Source organism: Pholis gunnellus (genome assembly GCF_910591455.1).
Source record: "Pholis gunnellus genome assembly, chromosome: 6".
Classification (NCBI taxonomy): domain Eukaryota; kingdom Metazoa; phylum Chordata; class Actinopteri; order Perciformes; family Pholidae; genus Pholis; species Pholis gunnellus.
This window is the reverse complement of record NC_136532.1, coordinates 21,267,672-21,292,317: the sequence shown is the minus strand read 5'-3', so window position 1 is coordinate 21,292,317 and position 24,646 is coordinate 21,267,672. Positions and strand designations below refer to the sequence as shown.

Sequence of the window (24,646 nt, the reverse complement as noted above, 5' to 3'; positions counted from 1 at the left end):
GTATGTTACTTTAGCTGAGAATGAATTATCCATCAGAGCTCCACGAAATGGATAACATTGCCATCTTAAAGAGAAAAGTTATGTTCAGGATCATATTGCAGTTCAACTGGTAGTTTATGGACGAGAGTATTGAACTGGCTGCTCTCGGTTATGTTGTGGAAACGCTATGAACAACCCCTCAAGTCACGCACATAATAGCACATGCAGGTTGGATTACATTACAATTTAAGTAGCCAGAATAACAAATAATTTAAGTTACATTATCATTAAAATGTACATATTAGTCACTGTTGGTTTGTAAATGTGGTAGTTTTTGTTATTATAGTACTCCATGAAAAATGTGTCATCGTTTCTGAGCACACAGGAGATGGTTGCATCGAGAAGTTAGTCATAAACTCCACATATTTTAAATCAGACGTCCACAGAGAGGAACATATTGAGGAACTATACAGAACTTAATTTATACTTTAACAGTTAAGACTGTTTTTACATTAAAATTATTTTGAAGGCACATGCACTAAGTATTAATGCACCAAGTTACTGCTCTGTGATTATCTGTCCCTCCGGACAGTCCCAGTTTGTTTTGGGGGAAAAAAGAGAAGTGATGTTAACTGAAATAAGCAAAACGGGATTGAAAGAAATATCAGTAATACGTGCTGTAGACCATGAAGGGAAAGGTAGAGGAGCGAGATGGATGTGTGACTTTTTTGAGAGACGCACTGGTCTCATAAAAAGGATGAATATAATGTAAAATAGAAAGAAAGAAGATGGCGTAGTAACTGATTAGTTCCAACAGGGGGCAGCAATACACTACAGTGGACTCCATACAATCCCAGTGAATGCATTAACCTTGGGGGCAGGAAACGTACTACAATACGTGAAAGAAACAGGATTGAGTAAAACAATTTAAGTCACTGAAATGGAGAACTCCTTTTTTATTTTTTGTTTTATTTATTTATTTATTGTTTAGTTTTGGTAAGGGGATAGGTTACTCCGGTCCACACTCCAAATACAGTAGGTGGCGGTAATGTACCTTTCACTGAATGCCATCCGCCAAAAAAGTGAGAAGAAGAAGAAGAAGAAGAAGAAGAAGAAGAAGAAGAAGAAGAAGAAGAAAAAGAAGAAGCATCAGCAGCATCATCCCAGTGAAGAAACAGAAGAAGATAAAGGAGGTAAACGACACAGCTGCTATTGTTTTCAGCTCTACGGATGTATGGTATTAACTGAGATGAGTTTTTTCAGTTGCAATCGTTTGTAACTAAGCAACAATGTCTTCGGTTGACTATTTAAGAGACTTTGTCAACGAGCGACTATCTGCTGCTGCTGAAGAAATATTTGGAGTTTTTAAAAATACGATCGTTGAGTACGAGGAAGAGATCGACCGTCAGCGCAGACTGTTGGATATCGTTTGGAAACCTGTAATACAGTTACACAGGATAGGTTTGTACAACAAAGAACAAATTAATTGTTTAAATGTTCGCATGTTTGCATTTTCCTCTTCCCCATCACAGTCGTCTCCTATTTATTTTGCTCTCTGTCCCTCCAGAGCTCCCACAGCAACATGTCTCTAAGGAGAAGGAGGTTCTCTCTGACCAGCAGCTCTGTATTCAGGAGAGGAACTTCAGTCTGGACCAAGAGGAACCAGATCCTCCACAGATCAAAGAGGAACAGGAGAAACTCTGCACCAGTCAGGAGGGAGAGCAGCTTGAACTGCAGCAGGAGACTGAGACCTTCATGTTGACTCCTACCTATGAGGAAAGGGACCACAGTGAAGTTGAGACTCCAAACCTCAATCGTGATGACACTATCAACTTACCCGTTATAAGCTCTGTGGTATCAGGACCAGAAAGTGACCACCAGCTCCTCTCACATAACTCTCATACAGCTGAGAGCCAAGATCACAAACAAGCCAAGAAGGGAGGCTCAGGATCAACTAAACATGCAGAGCCGAAAGTTAAGAAAAGACGTGCCAAAAGGAAAAATCTCACAAAGAGTCAATCTAACCCGACTACATCAAAGATTGACAGTAATACTCACATGGGTAAAAATACTTTCCAATGTGCCACGTGTAACAAAAATTTCGAGTATAAGTCACATTTGCAGAGACATCTGATAGTACACACAGGTGAATGGCCTCATTCATATAAGACTTTTAAATGTGACACGTGTGAAAAAGAATTTATCTGTCCGTCAAGCTTGATCATTCACCTGAGAAGTCACTCAGGTGAGAAACCATTTTCTTGCAAAATGTGTGGTAATAGATTCAGTCACAAATCAGCATTGAACACTCATCTAACCATCCATACAGGTGAGAAACCATATTCTTGCAAAATATGTGGCAAAGATTTCAGACGTAATGGTGACTTGACAGTCCACATGAGAATCCACACAGGTGAGAAGCCATTTACCTGCCTCTTATGTGGGAAAACGTTCAGACTTAGTGGTGACCTGGCAGTCCACATGAGAAGACCCCACAACGGTTTAAAGCTTTAATTTTGCAAAATCTGCAAGGAAAAGTATTTTAACGTGTCATATAAGGGACGAAGACAATAGACAAGTAGCCTTGTATTTGTCAAATATGTGGGAGACGATTCTAGTGCTTAATGCTCAAAACTCACAAGAACTCAGAAATGAGGAGCCACATAATTGCAGCACTTGAGGGAAGAATGTTACTCCAATCACATGGTTAAAATAAACACCTGATGATCAACAAACAGGAGAAAGCATCAAGTTGAAACTCCCGTGGAGACTTGTTCACTAACTGAATGAAATACACTTTTGCAATAACTATGTCTCTGTAAGAATGTAAAATGTTTTAAATAACGTTGAGATGACCATATCTTAATCGAAAGTATCCCTTTATTCAACTATATTACTGACATTTCTTTTAGCAAACAGTATATTTAAAAAAAAATTGTAATCTAAAACAAGTAAACATGTTACTTTCACAGTGGTTGCTGTTAATGGTGTGATCTTGTTTGTTGCAATGAATGTCAGTTCACGTTTAGTGTATTATTCAACAAGAACTCAAGATGCATGTATACCTCAAGTAGTATTTGACAGTTCTGTATGAAGCCTCCTACACATTGTTACAAGAATGGATTATATCAGTGGGTTGTTAACTCTCTAGTGGTGTTGGGTGACTTGTGTTGTCATCCTGTCAACTAGAGTATTGTCTTTTCTGTTTGCAGCATGGCATTTTATTTTATATGTTGATGTATTGTTTTGTTTTTTGTAATTGGTTCAACTTGACATGTTTTGTTTTAGTGGACTTTAGAGATGACGCACATAAATTGTCGATGTTGTTCTACATTTTCCGTTATTTGATCTCATGTATGTATTCTAACAATAAAGCTGCATACGGTGGTGATGTAAGAATACCAGATTCATGCTGAAGTCTGAAGTTATAAACAATTAGTTTTCATCGAGTCTGCAGATGTGTGTGTCTGTCTACAAAAGAAAAAGTAGTCTTAGTGAAGAAAAGTTATTTTTAGAGTGTTCAGGTTTAACATGCAAAAGGTGTTTTGATGTTGCTGCTCGCCGGCTGGATAAATGAGGACACGCTAATTATAGAAACAATTATAGATCTGTTTCGTGGCCTTCATCGGCAAAACTATGAATTTGGCAATTCAACAAAAGAGAAAAAGTGACAGAATTAAGACAATCGTACAGGCAGCCATAGAGATACTGGGGATTAAGGAAGAAATGCACTATTTGTAATTTTACTGAAGACGTGGAACATGTAATCCTAAAATGTCGAAGATACAATTCACAGGAACATCTTGAAGCCAAAAATGTGTCAGTTGGGACAGAAGTGGAGTTTGGAGGGAGTTCTTGCAGCGGACGAAGAATGGCGTGAGTGCTGCAGGGCACTGTTGCAATTTCTTAAAGAAACAGGATTATACCGTAGGATTTAGTTGTTAGTAGTTGTTTGGGTTTAGTTATTTATTCATTTATAGATACATTTGTTTTGTAATGTGTTATTATTATAATTTAGAACAGTGATGAAACTTTTATCCTGAAACTGCTCACTCCGGTACAGTAAGTGGCGGTATAAACCTATTCAAGTTGGTTGCGACCCGCCAATCAAATTTAAAGAAGAAGAAGAAGAAGAAGACTTCTAGCGGAAGTAAACAGAATACGGGCGCTAGTCGCGGGAAGGAAGTTCATATCAGTCAAACTTAAAAAGAGTCACCTTAATTGTAATTAAGAAGCAATGTCGTCAGTTGTGTGTTTGAGAAAGTTTGTCAACGAGAGACTATCTGCTGCTGCTGAAGAAATATTTGGAGTTTTTGAAAAAACTATCGTCGAGTACCAGGACGAGATCAACCGTCAGAACAAACTGTTGAATATTTTTTGGAAACCCGAAATAAAGTTACACAGGATAGGTGAGTACAACTTATATGGTAAAAAAAAACAGGGCTTATATGACCTGTAAATTAATAAAGGATCCCAATGATTTAAATACAAAACGTTACTAGTATCTTTCTGCTTAATATCTGTTTTTCTCTCATCACAGTCGTATCTTATTTATGTTGCTCTCTGTCCCTCCAGAGCTCCCACAGCAACATGTCTCTAAGGAGGAGGAGGTTCTCTCTGACCAGCAGCTCTGTATTCAGGAGAGGAACTCCAGTCTGGACCAAGAGGACCCAGATCCTCCACAGATCAAAGAGGAACAGGAGGAACCCTGCACCAGTCAGGAGGGAGAGCAGCTTGAACTGAAGCAGGAGACTGAGACCTTCATGTTGACTCCTATTTATGAGGAAAGTAACCACACTGAACCAGAACCAACAAGAGACCACCAGCTCCTCTCCAACAACTCTCATGTAGCTGAGAGCCAAGATCAGAAAGGAAGCGAGCATGAAGACTCAGAATCAACTAGCGATTCAGAGCCAGAACCAAAGAAAAGTCATCACGAAAACAGAAGTCACTGTAACTATATTAACAACTTGTCAAAGACTTGCAGTGATCCTCAAACAGGTAAATCACTTTTCCAATGTGACACGTGTGGAGAAGCTTTCAAGTTCAGGTCACATTTCGACAAACACCTGAGAACCCACTCAGATGAGAAGTCACATTCTTGCAGCTTCTGTGAGAAAAGATTCAGTAAGATATCCTCATTGAACACTCATATAAAAATCCACAAAAGTGACAAGCCGCATTCTTGCAAAACATGTGGAAAAGATTTTCAATATAGTTGTCACTTGATTGCCCACATGAGAAGACACACAGGGGAGAAGCCGTATTCTTGCAAAACATGTGAAAAAGATTTTGGACAAAGTAGTCACTTGATGGCCCACATGAGAACACACACAGGTGAGAAGCCGTATTCTTGCAAAACATGTGGAAAAGATTTTGGACAAAGTAGTCACGTGATGGCCCACATGAGAACACACACAGGTGAGAAGCCGTATTCTTGCAAAACATGTGGAAAAGATTTTGGACATAGTACTCACTTGATTGTCCACATGAGAACACACACAGGTGAGAGGCCGTATTCTTGCAAAACATGTGGAAAAGATTTTGGACAAAGTAGTAGCTTGATGGTACACATGAAAACACACACAGGTGAGAAGCCGTATTCTTGCAAAACATGTGGAAAAGATTTTGGACGTAGTAGACACTTGATGGCCCACATGAGAACACACAGGTGAGAAGCCGTATTCTTGCAAAACTTGTGGAAAAGATTTTGGACAAAGTAGTAGCTTGATGGCCCACATGAGAACACACACAGGTGAGAAGCCGTATTCTTGCAAAACTTGTGGACAAGAGTTCAGACACAGAGGTTCCATGTTGGTTCACATGAGAAGAGCCCACACTGAGGAGGAGCCATAACTCTGCAAGACCTGCAGGAAGACATACTGTGATTGGCATCAATTGTCAAGGCACAAAAGATTGCATACGGACAAGTAGCCTTGTATTTGGAAAATACATGGAAGACAATTAAGTTCTTGAGTTCATAGTTCCTGCAAATGTTTGACCAATTTGATTTTTATTTTGTTTTTAGAATGTATTTACTCAGTAATCTGAGTAGATTGTGAACAGTGATGTTTAGGCTGAGAGCCTCTCTGTATAGGTGAGTCAGTCATTTTGTCATCAGTACAACAGACAACTTTTCTTTTTTGTCTACGTTTCATTTATTTTATAATTTTATGTATTTTGTAATTTCATCAACTTGATGAAATAGTTTTGGTTTTTAGAGGTGGCACACAAACACAAATTGTAGATGGTGTGCTACATGGTGCTGTGAAAGAATCAGCCTCAGCAATAGTAAGGAAAAGTGAATAAACAGTAAGGATCAGGGCTCAAAGGGAAGTGAGCAACAAAATGCTCTTTTTTGATCTCATGTATGTATTCTAACAATGAAGCGTTGGGAGGTGATGATGTAAGAATACCAGATTCACACTGAGGTCTAAAGCTTTACCTATATTCTGTTCATCAAGGCTGCAGATGTGTCTCACTGGCCTCAAGAGTAAGAGTAGTCATAGTGAAGAATAGTTATTTTATGAGTGAGTTATACCATGTGAGAGGTGTTTCAATGTTTCATCTCACTGGCTGTAGATTGTTAATTAATGATTTAATACCGTAGCTGATGGATACTGATGGTTTGATCAGTGGAGCTTCCTCATGTTGAACAAGCTGGTGGAATGTAACTACATTTACCTAAATACTGTATTGATGTACAACGTTTTGTCCTCAGATGGCTAAGATTTCATGGGAATTACTCATGAAATATTGAACATTAAAAAATAAAAATCAATTTGAAGGTATTTGTGCTTTGATTCTGCCTACTTTCATTTTATGTTACATATACTTTACAGGCAAAAATTGTAATTTTTAGTCCACTACATTTATTTGACAGCTGTAGTTATTTGCTGATTAAGATTTTTATAAACCAAAATGTATAGTGAATTAAATATGATCTCTTGTTAAATGATGTGTCAGTGTGTGAACCTAGTAAAAATGAAATAGCTCCACCATAACTATCTGCAAGAACAATATAACACTTATATATATATATATATATAAATATATATATATATATATATATATATATATATATATATATATATATATATATATATATATATATAAAATGTAAATAACACTTCCACTCAATCAACAAACCAGTTAATGTTCCTGCAGTCCTTGTATCTATAGGCACATAGCTTTGACTTTCCTCTTATGGTGGATGGTGAGAATTACAGGCTTTCACGTGTTTCTCACGTTTTTCCTTTTTAAACAACACAGGGCTGGTGGGTAGGATATAATACATATGGTGTTTCAAACTCCCGTACAGTAGGCGGCGGTATGCACCTGCTATCAGTTTGATATCTACTATTCAAACTATTCAAACTGAGAGAAGAAGGAGCACAACAATAAAAAAGCGGAACAAAACAAAGTAACTCGCTTCTACAGTCGGAATTTGACAGTGTGACATCCAGCGGAAGTAAACAACACAGCCGCTTGCAGCGTTCGCTGCTCGCACGCATGGAGTTGGCTGGAAAATGATATCGTAGTCATTGCGGAGATAATTATTCCATTTGAGAGTAAACAACAATGTTGTCAGTTGAGTATTTGAGAGAGTTTGTCAACGAGCGACTATCTGCTGCTGCTGAAGAAATATTCAGAGTTATTGAAAAAACTATCTTCGAGTACAAGGAAGAGATCGACCGTCAGAGCAAACTGTTGGATATCGTTTGGAAACCTGTAATAAAGTTACACAGGATAGGTGAGTACAACGTCATCATTTTAATACCACTAAACAGAGGAATGCAACTTAATCCAAATTGTTTAAATGTGTACTGGTATTCATCGATGCTGCATTCACGTGGATTCAGTCAGATGGTAGACAGCAAATCAGATCTTTCTGTCATGATGGAATAAGATATTTGATACAACTATTTTGTGACTACTGTTCTATTTAATTATTCACAGACTTTAGCGTTATATAGCTAAAAATGAGCTTTCTCTTAATAATCTTTTGCAAACTTTAGCAACTATCTCCGGTGTGAGGGAGCTACGTAACATTCGGTTGCAAATTCTATTTAATCCAAAACAGATGCCGGTGTTACGGTTTAACCAGGGACCCTGTTAACTGGCGACCTTCAGCCGAATGCGTCTGTTGTTTGTCGTAGCTACAGCAGCTGTTAAAAACGAGAAGAGAACACGTAGCTGTCATCGTGAATGCCGCATTGTTTAGTTTTGCAATACAGTGTCAAACCTTCTCATTTACAGTCTGGTCAAAACATACCGGATTCCACGTTGGAGCGTCTTTTGAGGAAACTAGTCCACTCGAGTTCGAAACGTTGCTTGCTTGTTGCTTATGTGTTGAAACAGGAAGGGTAGCTGAGCTGCTATTTAAGGGAGGCAGCATTGACTTAGCTGTGGACGAAGTTGGGGGCGATGCCCATGGTAAAACTTTACCACAAGAGTTACCAATCAATATTTGATATCTTGACTCTGTGTCCATCTTGCAATTGAAAATAATCTAATCCATGTTAAACTTTTTGACAAATTGAATGTGATTGTCTTTTTTTTTCGGAAACCAGCTGTATTCAAAAGTACTCCGCGGTACACTTCAAAATGCTGCATGGTAAACGAGCAGTGCAGTCACAAGTTAATCTGGGTTCCCTCTGCAGTCACAAGTTGATCTGGTTACCCCTGCTCTTAGGAGCGACTGTTAACTGTGCTTTAGATTTCTATGTATGCCTCCAACAAATAGTTCGTTCCCATCGTGGCGTGATGGCACTGCCTCTGCCTGCCAAATATTTTTCCACTCAATGATATGCGATTGAATCCCGTATATACCTTTTTTTTAACTGTGCTACAGAGTTCTTCTACGCAACACACGTTTCCACAATCAGGCTTCAAAGACGATTATGTGTTTGTTTGTTTTTAAACCAACTTTATTATTTCAAAGGAAGGGGAATTTGTTCCCTTCCTGTTTCAACACATAAGCGAACGAAACACAGTACGGCTTAGAATAACAGTTAGAAAAGGATAGCTTTGTCTAAACATAGGTTTCCTGCCAGAACAGTTACTGAGTGTTCTGTTTAATTTAGCGGGCTATACATTCAGACCCAGGAAGGTGAGAAAGGATTCACACTGTGGGTTCTTCCTAGTATGGAAATGTTTAGGTTCTCGTGAATGTATCTGGCATGAGATCATGGAAGAATGAAAAGCCAGTGTAAGACATCTTTGAATTATCTAGAGGCGGGGACTGCTTTTTGCTTTACTGTAAGGTTTGTGAAGATTTGAACTCATGTTGAGAATGCTGCAAACACGGACTCTGCTTGAAGAGCTGTGTTGAGTATTTCCCTCTTGCAAGAGAATTAAATGGAACAAAGACAACGTTGAATGATTTGAAGACTTTCATTATTTTGATTCGCGAATAACACTCTCTTCTCCCGATTAACATAGAAATATTCTACAGCAACTGTCATGATATCCGGTGTGCTGTATGCCTGGTTTCATGTGAATGAACTGTTTGCATTTTTCCTTCACCATCACAGTCGTATCTTATTTATTTTGCTCTCTGTCCCTCCAGAGCTCCCACAGCAACATGTCTGTAAGGAGGAGGAGGTTCTCTCTGACCATCAGCTCTTTATTCAGGAGAGGAACTCCAGTCTGGACCAAGAGGACCCAGATCCTCCACAGATCAAACTTGAACAGGAGGAACCCTGCACCAGTCAGGCAGGAGAGCAGCTTGAAGTGAAGCAGGAGACTGAGACCTTCATGTTGACTCCTTCTTCTGAGGAAAGTAACCACACTGAACCAGAACCAACAAGAGACCACCAGCTCCTCTCCAACAACTATCATGTAGCTGAGAGCCAAGATCAGAAAGGAAGCGAGCATGAAGACTCAGAATCAACTAGCGATTCAGAGCCAGAACCAAAGAAAAGACATCACGAAAACAGAAGTCACTGTAACGATATTAACAACTTGTCAAAGACTTGCAGTGATCCTCAAACAGGTAAATCACTTTTCCAATGTGACACGTGTGGAGAAACTTTCAAGTTCAGGTCACATTTCGACAAACACCTGAGAACCCACTCAGATGAGAAGTCACATTCTTGCAGCTTCTGTGAGAAAAGATTCAGTAAGATATCCTCATTGAAGGCTCATATAAAAATCCACACAAGTAACAAGCAGCATTCTTGCAAAACATGTGGAAAAGTTTTTGGACGTAGTAGTAGCTTGATAGAACACATGAGAACACACACAGGTGAGAAGCCGTATTCTTGCAAAACATGTGGAAATGATTTTCGACATAGTAGTCACTTGATTGTCCACATGAGAACACACACAGGTGAGAAGCCGTATTCTTGCAAAACATGTGGAAAAGATTTTGGACGTAGTAGTAGCTTGATAGAACACATGAGAAAACACACAGGTGAGAAGCTGCATTTTTGCAAAACGTGTGGAAAAGATTTTGGACGTAGTAGTAGCTTGATAGAACACATGAGAACACACACAGGTGAGAAGCCGTATTCTTGCAAAACATGTGGACAAGATTTTCGACGTAGTAATGGCTTGATGGTCCACATGAGAACACATACAGGTGAGAAGCTGTATCCTTGCAAAACATGTGGAAAAGATTTTCGACATAATACTCACTTGATGGTTCACATGAGAACACACACAGGTGAGAAGCCCTTTGTTTGCAAAACATGTGGGAAAAGATTCAGTCAGACATCCTCACTGAACACTCATACAACAATCCATACTGGGGAGAAACTATATTCTTGCAAAATATGTGGGAGGGATTTCAGACTTAATGGTAACTTGACAGTCCACATGAGAATCCACACAACGGTTTAAAGCTGTAATTTTGCAAAATCTGCAAGGAAAAGTATTTGAACGTGTCATATAAGGGACGAAGACAACAGGCAAGTAGCCTTGTATTTGTCAAATATGTGGGAGACGATTCTAGTGCTTAATGCTCAAAACACATGTAGAAATATGCTAACAATATATAGAGGCATTGAACTTATAAAAATGATGTATGTGCTCAATTGCAATAGTGTTGCGTGGTCATTGAGCAAAGGTTTTAAGCGCTCCGGGCGAGGCACTCTTGCGCTCGGCGTACAAAGAAGAAGCTCTGACTCACAGGTGGTTTAGCTTAAACTTATAACTAGTTGTGTTGTGAAATGGGTAAGTCCGTTGGATATTGTGTAGCAACAAATGGACGCAGGACCGACACCATGAGAATTCCCTCAGCAGACAGCACTCCCACACACAGGCTCCGACCCTGGCGTGTGCGTGTGCGAGTGCGAGCGAGCATGATGCATCCCTGTGCTGGACAAGGTCAAATGCTCATTGGAGAGTATAAGGGACGAGGGAAATGTTAGAACAGGGCTCACAAACACCGAGACGAGAGATATGTATTCTGAGCCCTGACTTTGTGTCTGTTGCTAGGAAAACTTAATCAATTCTGGTGTTCTGTGAAACCATAGATCTATGCATTATATGTTCTGATGCTTGACTTAATAAATTGTTAATACTTTTAGATTGCCTGTCATATGTTGTTCATCAAAGTAAATCCAATTAAAACGATCTGCGCGGGGTCCTTCTGTAGGTGTAGTCTTTTGGAGTCAGATTATACAGTGGACTTTTTGCCCGAGGTGAAATCCCCAACATACACAAGAACTCAGGAATGAGGAGCCACATAATTGCAGCACTTGAGGGAATAATGTTACTCCAATCACATGGTTAAAATAAACACCTGAGGATCAACAAACAGGAGAAAGCATCAAGTTGAAACTCCCGTGGAGACGTGTTCACTAACTGAATGAAATACACTTTTGCAATAACTACGTCTCTGTAAGAATGTAAAATGTGTGAAATAACATTGAGATGACCATATCTTAATCGAAAGTATCCCTTTATTCAACTATATTACTGACATTTCTTTTAGCAAACTATTTTTTTCAAACAATTGTAATCTAAAGCATGGAAACGTGTTACTTTCACAGTGGTTGCTGTTAATGGTGTGATCTTGTTGGTTACAATGAATGTCAGTCCACTTTTAGTGTATTATTCAACAAGAACTCAAGATGCATGTACCTCAAGTAGTATTTGACAGTTCTATATGAAGCCTCCTACACATTGTTACAAGAATGGATTATATCAGTGGGTTGTTAACTCTGGTGGTGCTGGGTGACTTGTGTTGTCATCCTGTCAACTAGAGTATTGTCTTTTCTGTTTGCAGCATGACATTTTATTTTATATGATGATGTATTGTTTTTTTTGTAATTGGTTCAACTTGACATGAGAAGCCGTATTCTTGCAAAACATGTGGAAAATATTTTGGACGTAGTAGTAACTTGATGGTACACATGAGAACACACACAGATGAGAAGCCGTATTCTTGCAAAACATGTGGACAAGAGTTCAGACACAGAGTTTCCATGTTGGTTCACATGAGAAGAGCCCACACTGGGGAGGAGCTGTAACTCTGCAAGACCTGCAGGAAGACATACTGTGATTGGCATCAATTGTCAAGGCATAAAAGATTGCATACAGACAAGTAGCCTTGTAGCCAAGTAGCCACACAAACACAAATTGTAGATGGTGTGCTACATGGTGCTGTGAAAGAATCAGCCTCAGCAATAGTAAGGAAAAGTGAATGAACAGTAAGGATCAGGGCTCAAAGGGAAGTGAGCAACAAAATGCTCTTTTTTATCTCATGTATGTATTCTAACAATAAAGCGTTGGGAGGTGATTATGTAAGAATACCAGATTCACACTGAGGTCTAAAGCTTTACCTATATTCTGTTGTTCAAGGCTGCAGATGTGTCTCACTGACCTCAAGAGTAAAAGTAGTCATAGTGAAGAATAGTTATTTCATGAGTGAGTTATACCATGTGAGAGGTGTTTCAATGTTTCATCTCACTGGCTGTAGATTGTAAATTAATGATATAATACCGTAGCTGATCGATGCTGATGGTTTGATCAGTGGAGCTGCCTCATGTTGAACAAGCTGTGGTGGAATGTAACTACATTTACCTAAATACTGTATTTATGTACAATGTTTTGTCCTCAGATGGCTAAGATTTCATGGAAATTACTCATGAAATATTGAACATTACAAAATAAAAATCAATTTGAAGGTATTTGTACTTTGATTCTGCCTACTTTCATCTTATGTTACATATACTTTACAGGCAAATATTGTACTTTTTAGTCCACTACATTTCTTTGACAGCTATAGTTATTTGCTGATTAAGATTTTTATTAACCAAAATATATAGTGCATTAAATATGATCTCTTGTTAAATGATGTGTCAGTGTGTGAACCTAGTAAAAATGAAATTGCTCCACCATAACTATCTGCAAGAACAATCTAACACTTGTATATAAAATATATTTAAATAACACTTCCACTCAATCAACAAACCAGTTAATGTTCCTGCAGTCCTTGTATCTATAGGCACATAGCTTTGACTTTTCTCTTATGGTGGATGGTGAGAATTACAGGCTTTCACGTGTTTCTCACGTTTTTCCTTTTTATACAACACAGGGCTGGTGGGTAGGATATAATACATATGGTGTTTCAAACTCCCGTACAGTAGGCGGAGGTATGCACCTGCTATCAGTTTATCCACTATTCAAACTATTCAACCTGAGAGAAGAAGGAGCACAACAATAAAAAAGCGGAACGAAACAAAGTAACTCGCTTCTACAGTCGGAACTTTAAAGCGTGACATCCAGCGGAAGTAAGCAACACAGCCGCTTGCAGCGTTCGCTGCTCGCACGTTTGGAGTTGGCTGGTAAACGATATCGTAGTCATTGCGGAGGTAATTATTCCATTTGAGAGTAAACAACAATGTCTTCAGTTGAGTATTTGAGAGAGTTTGTCAACGAGCGACTATCTGCTGCTGCTGAAGAAATATTTGGAGTTTTTGAGAAAACTATCTTCGAGTACAAGGAAGAGATCGACCGTCAGAGCAAACTGTTGGATATCGTTTGGAAACCTGTAATAAAGTTACACAGGATAGGTGAGTACAACTTCATCATTTTAATACCACTAAACAGAGGAATGCCACTTAATCTAAATTGTTTAAATGTGTACTGGTATTCATCGATGCTGCATTCACGTGGATTCAGTCAGATGGTAGACAGCAAATCAGATCTTTCTGTCATGATGGAATAAGATATTTGATACAACTATTTTGTGACTACTGTTCTATTTAATTATTCACAGACTGTAGTGTTATATAGCTAAAAATGTGCTTTCTCTTAATAATCTTTTGCAAACTTAAGCAACTATCTCCGGTGTGAGGGAGCTACGTAACATTCGGTTGCAAATTCTATTTAATCCAAAACAGATGCCGGTGTTACGGTTTAACCAGGGACCCTGTTAACTGGCGACCTTCAGCCGAATGCGTCTGTTGTCATAGCTACGGCAGCTGTTAAAAACAAGAAGAGAACACGTAGCTGTCATCGTGAATGCCGCATTGTTTAGTTTGACAATACAGTGTCAAACCTTCTCATTTACAGTCTGTGGTCAAAACATACCGGATTCCACGTTGGAGCATCTTTTGAGGAAACTGGTCCACTCGAGTTTGAAACGTTGCTTGCTTGTTGCTTATGTGTTGAAACACGAAGGGAGCAAATTCCCCTTCCTTTTGAAATAATAAAGTTGGTTTAAAAACAACCAAACACATAATCGTCTTTGGAGCCTGTTTTGTGGAAACATGTTGCGTAGAAGAACTCTGTAGCACAGTTAAAAAAATAAATACAAAGGTATATACGGGATTCAAACTCATATCACTGAGTGGAAAAATAATTGGCAGACAGAGACAGTGCCGTCACGACATGATGGGAATGACGTATTTGTTGGAGGCATACATAGAAATCTAAAACAGTCAGCAGTCGCTCCTAAGAGCAGGGGTAACCAGATTAACTTGTGACTACACTGCTCGTTTACCATGCAGCATTTTGAAGTGTACCGCGGAGTACTTTTGAATACAGCTGGTTTCCGAAACAAATCTTTGTAGCGCTGCAAATTAATAAGGCAAACGTTTGTGATGTTGTCATGAGTTGAAAATACACAATGTGGACAATAACGCATCAGAGCAAACCATAAATGGCAATGCCATAAAATGATGAATTTAACCAGCCAAGAACACAGAGATATCAAGTTGAGTTCATTTGACTTTAATCAGTAAAAAAAGACATAATCTCATTCAATTTGTCAAAAAGTTTAACATGGATTAGATTATTTTCAATTGCAAGCTGGACACAGAGTCTAGATATCAAATCTTCATTGGTAACTCTTGTGTTAAAGTTTTACCATGGGCATCGCCCGCATTGAGTTAGGTACAAATTGATTTTTGCTTTCGGGCATTCATGCGGAAGAAAAATGTGAACGTATCGGGATGGATGTGTGACACTGTCTCACATCCTCTTCAGCAGGATTCCACGTCCTGTGGAGTGCTGGTATGCAAAGTAAGATTATGAACTCTACTAGGCATTTAAAAACTGTCAAAAGGACACGTATAACACTAACCTGTTATTTAAGGTAGCCGAGCTGCTATTTAAGGGAGGCAGCATTGACTTCGCTGTGGACGAAGTTGTGGGCGATGCTGTAATGGTAAAAAATATATATCAGTATCATGAAATGGTTTAGAAACATTTTACGGCTTCGAAGAACAGTTAGAGACATTTAGCTCTGTGTAAACATAGTTTACGACCAGACCATATACTGAGAGTGACTGTTTTATTTTAGAGGGCCATAAAGACAGACACAGGAAGGTGAGCAAGGGGTCACACTGGGGGTTCTTCCTATTCTGGGGATGTTTAGGGTCACGTAAATGTATCTGACAATGAGATCAAGGGAAAATGGAAGATTAGATAAGCCAGCATAAGACATCCTTGACCTATCTAAAGGCGGAGACTGTTTCTGCTTTAGGATATAGTATGTGAAGATTTGAACTGATGTTGAAGAATGCTCCCAGCAGACTCTGTGTGAAGAGCTGTGTTGGGGATTCTCCCTCTTGCAAGAGAATAAATGGAACAGGACAACTTTGAATGATTTGAAGACTTATATTATTTTGATTTTCGAATAACACTCTCGTCTGCCGATTAACATAGAAATATTCTACGACAATGCCCATGGTAAAACTTTACCACAAGAGTTACCAATGAAGATTTGATATCTTGACTCTGTATCCAGCTTGCAATTGAAAATAATCTAATCCATGTTAAACTTTTTGACAAATTGAATGTGATTGTCTTTTTTTTGGAAACCAGCTGTATTCAAAAGTACTCCGCGGTACACTTCAAAATGCTGCATGGTAAACGAGCAGTGCAGTCACAAGTTAATCTGGGTTCCCTCTGCGGTCACAAGTTGATCTGGTTACCCCTGCTCTTAGGAGCGACTGTTAACTGTGCTTTAGATTTCTATGTATGCTTCCAACAAATATGTTGTTCCCATCGTGGCGTGATGGCACTGCCTCTGCCTGCCAAATATTTTTCCACTCAATGATATGAGTTTGAATCCCGTATATACCTTTTTTTAACTGTGCTACAGAGTTCTTCTACGCAACACATGTTTCCACAAAACAGGCAGTTTGTTTGTTTTTAAACCAACTTTATTATTTCAAAGGAAGGGGAATTTGCTCCCTTCCTGTTTCAACACATAAGCAACAAGCAAGCAACGTTTCAAACTCGAGTGGACCAGTTTCCTCAAAAGACGCTCCAACGTGGAATCCGGTATGTTTTGACCATAGACTGTCAATGAGAAGGTTTGACACTGTATTGCAAAACTAAACAATGCGGCATTCACGAGGACAGCTTCTCTTTCTCGTTTTTAACAGCTGCCGTAGCTATGACAACAGACGCATTCGGCTGAAGGTCGCTAGTTAACATGGTCCCTGGTAAAACCGTAACACCGGTATTCTCTTCTGGGTTCACCAAATGTTACCGTCCTGTCCTCGTCCACTGTAATGGCAAAATATATAATGAAACACTGTACGGCTTAGAATAACAGAGTTAGAAACGGATAGCTTTGTCTAAACATAGGTTTCCTGCCAGAACAGTTACTGAGTGTTCCGTTTACTTCAGCGGGCTATACATTCAGACCCAGGAAGGTGAGAAAGGATTCACACTGTGGTTTCTTCCTAATATGGAAATGTTTAGGTTCTCGTGAATGTATCTGGCATGAGATCATGGAAGAATGAAAAGCCAGTGTAAGACATCTTTGAATTATCTAGAGGCGGGGACTGCTTTTTGCTTTACTATAAGGTTTGTGAAGATTTGAACTCATGTTGAGAATGCTGCAAACACGGACTCTGCTTGAAGAGCTGTGTTGAGTATTTCCCTCTTGCAATAGAATTAAATGGAACAAAGACAACGTTGAATGATTTGAAGACGTTCATTATTTTGATTTGCGGATAACACTCTCTTCTCCCGATTAACATAGAAATATTCTACAACAACTGCCATGATATCCGGTGTGCTGTATGCCTGATTTCATGTGAATGCACTGTTTGCATTTTTCCTTCACCATCGCAGTCGTATCCTATTTATGTTGCTCTCTGTCCCTCCAGAGCTCCCACAGCAACATGTCTGTAAGGAGGAGGAGCTTCTCTCTGACCAGCAGCTCTGTATTCAGGAGAGGAACTCCAGTCTGGACCAAGAGGACCCAGATCCTCCACAGATCAAAGAGGAACAGGAGGAACCCTGCACCAGTCAGGAGCGAGAGCAGCTTGAAGTGAAGCAGGAGACTGAGACCTTCATGTTGACTCCTTCTTATGAGGAAAGTAACCACACTGAACCAGAACCAACAAGAGACCACCAGCTCCTCTCCAACAACTCTCATGTAGCAGAGCGCCAAGATCAGAAAGGAAGCGAGCATGAAGACTCAGAATCAACTAGCGATTCAGAGCCAGAACCAAAGAAAAGACATCACGAAAACAGAAGTCACTGTAACAATATTAACAACTTGTCAAGGACTTGCAGTGATCCTCAAACAGGTAAATCACTTTTCCAATGTCACACGTGTGGAGAAGCTTTCAAGTTCAGGTCACATTTCGACAAACACCTGAGAACCCACTCAGATGAGAAGTCACATTCTTGCAGCTTCTGTGAGAAAAGATTCAGTAAGATATCCTCATTGAAGGCTCATATAAAAATCCACACAAGTGACAAGCCGCATTCTTGTAAAACATGTGGAAAAGATTTTCAATATAGTAGTCACTTGATGGCCCACATGAGAACACACACAGGTGAAAAGCCGTATTCTTGCAAAACATGTGGAAAAGGTTTTCGACAAAGTAATGACTTGATGGTACACATGAGAACACACACAGGTGAGAAGCCATATTCTTGCAAAACGTGTGGAAAAGATTTTGGACGTAGTAGTCACTTGATTATCCACATGAGAACACACACAGGTGAGAAGCCGTATTCTTGCAAAACATGTGGAAAAGATTTTCGACAAAGTAGTAGCTTGATGGTACACATGAGAACACACACAGATGAGAAGCCGTATTCTTGCAAAACATGTGGACAAGAGTTCAGAATCAGGGGTTCCATGTTGGTTCACATGAGAACACACACAGATAAGAAGCCGTATTCTTGCAAAACATGTGGACGAGAGTTCAGAATCAGATATGCCATGATGGTCCACATGAGAACACACACAGGTGAGAAGCCGTATTCTTGCAAAACATGTGGAAAAGATTTTCGAAGTAGTAGTCACTTGATTGTCCACATGAGAACACACACAGGTGAGAAGCCGTATTCTTGCAAAACATGTGGAAAAGATTTTGGACGAAGTAGTGGCTTAATGGTACACATGAGAACACACACAGATGTGAAGCCGTATTCTTGCAAAACATGTGGACAAGAGTTCAGAATCAGAGGTGACATGTTGGTCCACATGAGAACACACACAGGTGAGAAGCTGTATCCTTGCAAAACATGTGGAAAAGATTTTCGATGCAGTAATCACTTGATGGTTCACATGAGAACACACACAGGTGAGAAGCCCTTTGTTTGCAAAACATGTGGGAAAAGATTCAGTCAGACATCCTCACTGAACACTCATACAACAATCCATACTGGGGAGAAACTATATTCTTGCAAAATATGTGGGAAAGATTTCAGACAAAATGGTAACTTGACAGCCCACATGAGAATCCACACAACGGTTTAAAGCTGTAATTTTGCAAAATCTGCAAGGAAAAGTATTTTAACGTGTCATATAAGGGATGAAAACAACAGACAAGTAGCCTTGTATTTGTCAAATATGTGGGAGACTATTCTAGTGCTTAATGCTCAAAACACATGTAGAAATATGCTAACAATATATAGAGGCATTGAACTTATAAAAATGATGTATGTGCTCAATTGCAATAGTGTTGCGTGGTCATTGAGCAAAGGTTTCAAGCGCTCCGGGCGAGGCACTCTTGCGCTCGGCGTACAAAGAAGAAGCTCTGACTCACAGGTGGTTTAGCTTAAACTTATAACTAGTTGTGTTGTGAAACGGGTAAGTCCGTTGTGTAGCAACAAATTGACGCAGGACCGACACCATGAGAATTCCCTCAGCAGACAGCACTCCCACAGCAGGAGGACTCCCACACACAGGCTCCAACCCTGGCGTGTGCGTGTGCGAGCGAGCATGATGCATCCGTGTGCTGGACAAGGTCAAATGCTCATTGGAGAGTATAAGGGAAGAAGGAAATGTTAGAACAGGGCTCACAAACACCGAGACGAGAGATATGTATTCTGAGCCCTGACTTTGTCTGTTGCTAGGAATACTTAATCAATTCTGGTGTTCTGTGAAACCAAAAATCTATGCATTATATGTTCTGATGCTTGACTTAATAAATTGTTAATACTTTTAGATCGTCTGTCATCTGTTGTTCATCAAAGTAATTCCAATTAAAACGATCTGCGCGGGGTCCTTCTGTAGGTGTAGTCTTTTGGAGTCAGATTATACAGTGGACTTTTTGCCCGAGGTGAAATCCCCAACACACACAAGAACTCAGGAATGAGGAGCCACATAATTGCAGCACTTGAGGGAATAATGTTACTCCAATCACATGGTTAAAATAAACACCTGAGGATCAACAAACAGGAGAAAGCATCAAGTTGAAACTCCCGTGGAGACGTGTTCACTAACTGAATGAAATACACTTTTGCAATAACTACGTCTCTGTAAGAATGTAAAATGTGTGAAATAACATTGAGATGACCATATCTTAATCGAAAGTATCCCTTTATTCAACTATATTACTGACATTTCTTTTAGCAAACTATTTTTTTCAAACAATTGTAATCTAAAGCATGGAAACGTGTTACTTTCACAGTGGTTGCTGTTAATGGTGTGATCTTGTTGGTTACAATGAATGTCAGTCCACTTTTAGTGTATTATTCAACAAGAACTCAAGATGCATGTACCTCAAGTAGTATTTGACAGTTATGTATGAAGCCTCCTACACATTGTTACAAGAATGGATTATATCAGTGGGTTGTTAACTCTTGTGGTGTTAGGTGACTTGTGTTGTCATCCTGTCAACTAGAGTATTGTCTTTTCTGTTTGCAGCATGACATTTTATTTTATATGTTGATGAATTGTTGTTTTTTTTGTAATTTGTTCAACTTGACATGTTTTGTTTTAGTGGACTTTAGAGATGTCGCACATAAATTGTCAATGTTGTTCTACATTTTCTGTTATTTGATCTCATGTATGTATTCTAACAATAAAGCTGCATACGGTGGTGATGGAAGAATACCAGATTCATGCTGAAGTCTGAAGTTATAAACAATTTGTTTTCATCGAGTCTGCAGATGTGTGTGACTGTCTTCTGTGGAGAAGCTTTCAAGTTCAGGTCGCATTTCAACAAACACCTGAGAAGTCACATTCTTGCAGCTTCTGTGGGAACAGATTCAGTAAGATATCCTCATTGAAGACTCATATGAAAATCCACAACAGTGAGAAGCTGCATTCTTGCAAAACATGTGGAAAAGATTTTCAATATAGAAGTTACTTGATGGCCCACATGAGAAGACACACAGGTGAGAAGCCGTATTCTTGCAAAACATGTGGACAAGAGTTCAGACTCAGAGTTTCCATGTTGGTTCACATGAGAAGAGCCCACACTGGGGAGGAGCTGTAACTCTGCAAGACCTGCAGGAAGACATACTGTGATTGGCATCAATTGTCAAGGCATAGAAGATTGCATACAGACAAGTAGCCTTGTATTTGCAAAATACATGGAAGACAATTCAGTTCTTGAGTTCATAGTTCCTGCAAATGTTTGACCAATTAGACTTTTCTTTTGTTTTTAGAATGTATTTACTTCAGTAATCTGAGTAGATTGTGAACAGTGATGTTTAGGCTGAGAGTCTCTCTGTATTGGTGAGTCAGTCATGTTGTCATCAGTACAACAGACAACTTTTCTTTTTTGTCTAAGTTTCATTTATTTATTTTTTTAATGTATTTTGTAATCTCATCAACTTGATGAAATAGTTTTGGATTTTAGAGGTGGCACACAAACACAAATTGTAGATGGTGTGCTACATGGTGCTGTGAAAGAATCAGCCTCAGCAATAGTAAGGAAAAGTGAATGAACAGTAAGGATCAGGGCTCAAAGGGAAGTGAGCAACAAAATGCTCTTTTTTGATCTCATGTATGTATTCTAACAATAAAGTGTTGGGAGGTGATGATGTAAGAATACCAGATTCACACTGAGGTCTAAAGCTTTACCTATATTCTGTTCATCAAGGCTGCAGATGTGTCTCACTGGCCTCAAGAGTAAGAGTAGTCATAGTGAAGAATAGTTATTTTATGAGTGAGTTATACCATGTGAGAGGTGTTTCAATGTTTCATCTCACTGGCTGTAGATTGTTAATTAATGATATAATACCGTAGCTGATGGATACTGATGGTTTGATCAGTGGAGCTGCCTCATGTTGAACAAGCTGTGGTGGAATGTAACTACATTTACCTAAATACTGTATTGATGAACAACGTTTTGTACTCAGATGGCTACGATTTCATGGAAATTACTCATGAAATATTGAACATTACAAAATATAAATCAATTTGAAGGTATTTGTAATTTGATTCTGCCTACTTTCATTTTATGTTACATATACTTTACAGGCAAATATTGTACTTTTTAGTCCACTACATTTATTTGACAGCTATAGTTATTTGCTGATTAAGATTTTTATAAACCAAAATGTATAGTGCATTAAATATGATCTCTTGTTAAATGATGTGTCAGTGTGTGAACCTAGTAAAAATGAAATAGCTCCACCATAACTATCTGTAAGAACAATATACCACTTGTATATAAAATATATTTAAATAACACTTCCACTCAATCAACAAACCAGTTAATGTTCCTGCATCCCTTGTATCTATAGGCACATAGCTTTGACTTTCCTCTTGTGGTGGATGGTGAGAATTACAGGCTTTCACGTGTTTCTCACGTTTTTCCTTTTTATACAACACAGGGCTGGTGGGTAGGATATAATAAATATGGTGTTTCAAACTCCCGTACAGTAGGCGGAGGTATGCACCTGCTATCAGTTTATCCACTATTCAAACTATTCAAACTGAGAGAAGAAGGAGCACAACAATAAAAAAGCGGAACGAAACAAAGTAACTCGCTTCTACAGTCGGAACTTAAAAGCGTGACATCCAGCGGAAGTAAGCAACACAGCCGCTTGCACGTTTGGAGTTGGCTGGTAAACGATATCGTAGTCATTGCGGAGGCAATTATTCCATTTGAGAGTAAACAACAATGTCTTCAGTTGAGTATTTGAGAGAGTTTGTCAACGAGCGACTATCTGCTGCTGCTGAAGAAATATTCAGAGTTTTTGAGAAAACTATCTTCGAGTACAAGGAAGAGATCGACCGTCAGAGCAAACTGTTGGATTTTGTTTGGAAACCTGTAATAAAGTTACACAGGATAGGTGAGTACAACTTCATCATTTTAATACCACTAAACAGAGGAATGCCACTTAATCTAAATTGTTTAAATGTGTACTGGTATTAATCAATGCTGCATTCACGTGGATTCAGTCAGATGGTAGACAGCAAATCAGATCTTTCTGTCATGATGGAATAAGATATTTGATACAACTATTTTGTGACTACTGTTCTATTTAATTATTCTCAGACTGTAGCGTTATATAGCTAAAGCTGTGCTTTCTCTTAATAATCTTTTGCAAACTTAAGCAACTATCTCCGGTGTGAGGGAGCTACGTAACATTCGGTTGCAAATTCTATTTAATCCAAAACAGATGCCGGTGTTACGGTTTAACCAGGGACCCTGTTAACTGGCGACCTTCAGCCGAATGCGTCTGTTGTCATAGCTACGGCAGCTGTTAAAAACGAGAAGAGAACACGTAGCTGTCATCGTGAATGCTGCATTGTTTAGTTTGGCAATACAGTGTCAAACCTTCTCATTTACAGTCTGTGGTCAAAACATACCGAATTCCACGTTGGAGCGTCTTTTGAGGAAACTAGTCCACTAGAGTTTCAAACGTTGCTTGCTTGTTGCTTATGTGTTGAAACAGGAAGGGAGCAAATTCCCCTTCCTTTGAAATAATAAAGTTGGTTTAACAACAAACAAACACATAATCGTCTTTGGAGCCTGTTTTGTGGAAACATGTTTTGCGTAGAAGAACTCTGTAGCACAGTTAAACAAATAAATACAAAGGTATATACGGGATTCGAACTCATATCATTGAGTGGAAAAATAACTTGCAGACAGAGACAGTGCCGTCACGACATGATGGGAACGACGTATTTGTTGGAGGCATACATAGAAATCTAAAACAGTCAGCAGTCGCTCCTAAGAGCAGGGGTAACCAGATCAACTTGTGACCGCAGAGGGAACCCAGATTAATTTGTGACTGCACTGCTCGTTTACCATGCAGCATTTTGAAGTGTACCGCGGAGTACTTTTGAATACAGCTGGTTTCCGAAACAAATCTTTGTAGCGCTGCAAATTAATAAGGCAAACGTTTGTGATGTTGTCATGAGTTGAAAATTCACAATGTGGACAATAACGCATCAGAGCAAACCATAAATGGCAATGCCATAAAATGATGAATTTAACCAGCCAAGAACACAGAGATATCAAGTTGAGTTCATTTGACTTTAATCAGTAAAAAAAGACATAATCTCATTCAATTTGTCAAAAAGTTTAACATGGATTAGATTATTTTCAATTGCAAGCTGGACACAGAGTCTAGATATCAAATCTTCATTGGTAACTCTTGTGTTAAAGTTTTACCATGGGCATCGCCCGCATTGAGTTAGGTACAAATTGATTTTTGCTTTCGGGCATTCATGCGGAAGAAAAATGTGAACGTATCGGGATGGATGTGTGACACTGTCTCACATCCCTTTCAACAGGATTCCACATCCTGTGGAGTGCTGGTGTGCAAAGTAAGATTATGAACTCTACTAGGCATTTAAAAACTGTCAAAAGGACACGTATAACACTAACCTGTTATTTAAGGTAGCCAAGCTGCTATATAAGGGAGGCAGCATTGACTTCGCTGTGGACGAAGTTGTGGGAGATGCCCATGGTAAAACTTTACCACAAGAGTTGCCAATGAAGATTTGCTATATTGACTCTGTGTCCAGCTTGCAATTGAAAATAATCTA

At 39.1% G+C, this 24,646-nt stretch overlaps 3 protein-coding genes across 3 annotated transcripts; all 3 read left to right on the top strand.

Annotated features, from left to right (window-relative positions):
- Positions 1 to 1,061: 1,061 nt before the first annotated feature.
- On the top strand, positions 1,062 to 2,200 carry LOC306697039 (uncharacterized protein; the record flags this gene model as incomplete). Its single annotated transcript, XM_079160780.1, has 3 exons — positions 1,062 to 1,440; positions 1,547 to 2,041; positions 2,196 to 2,200. Exons 1-3 carry the CDS (start codon positions 1,269 to 1,271, stop codon positions 2,198 to 2,200), a joined length of 672 nt encoding a protein of 223 aa, XP_079016906.1. The 5' UTR covers positions 1,062 to 1,268.
- Positions 2,201 to 4,159: 1,959 nt separating this feature from the next.
- On the top strand, positions 4,160 to 6,891 carry LOC306697740 (uncharacterized protein). Its single transcript, XM_079161771.1, has 2 exons — positions 4,160 to 4,388; positions 4,555 to 6,891. Exons 1-2 carry the CDS (start codon positions 4,217 to 4,219, stop codon positions 5,652 to 5,654), a joined length of 1,272 nt encoding a protein of 423 aa, XP_079017897.1. The 5' UTR covers positions 4,160 to 4,216; the 3' UTR covers positions 5,655 to 6,891.
- Positions 6,892 to 13,770: 6,879 nt separating this feature from the next.
- Positions 13,771 to 19,933, top strand: LOC306697038 (uncharacterized protein; the record flags this gene model as incomplete). The annotated part of the gene is made up of 3 exons (XM_079160779.1): positions 13,771 to 14,003; positions 17,559 to 17,830; positions 19,928 to 19,933. Exons 1-3 carry the CDS (start codon positions 13,832 to 13,834, stop codon positions 19,931 to 19,933), a joined length of 450 nt encoding a protein of 149 aa, XP_079016905.1. The 5' UTR covers positions 13,771 to 13,831.
- Between the last annotated feature and the right edge of the window lie 4,713 nt (positions 19,934 to 24,646).

Bases quoted from the DNA above. Each gene is read 5' to 3' on its own strand.
- LOC306697740 (XM_079161771.1), top strand. From the start codon at position 4,217: ATGTCGTCAGTTGTGTGTTTGAGAAAGTTTGTCAACGAGAGACTATCT. The intron at 4,389-4,554 runs GTGAGTACAACT...CTGTCCCTCCAG, and splicing joins AATAAAGTTACACAGGATAG to AGCTCCCACAGCAACATGTC.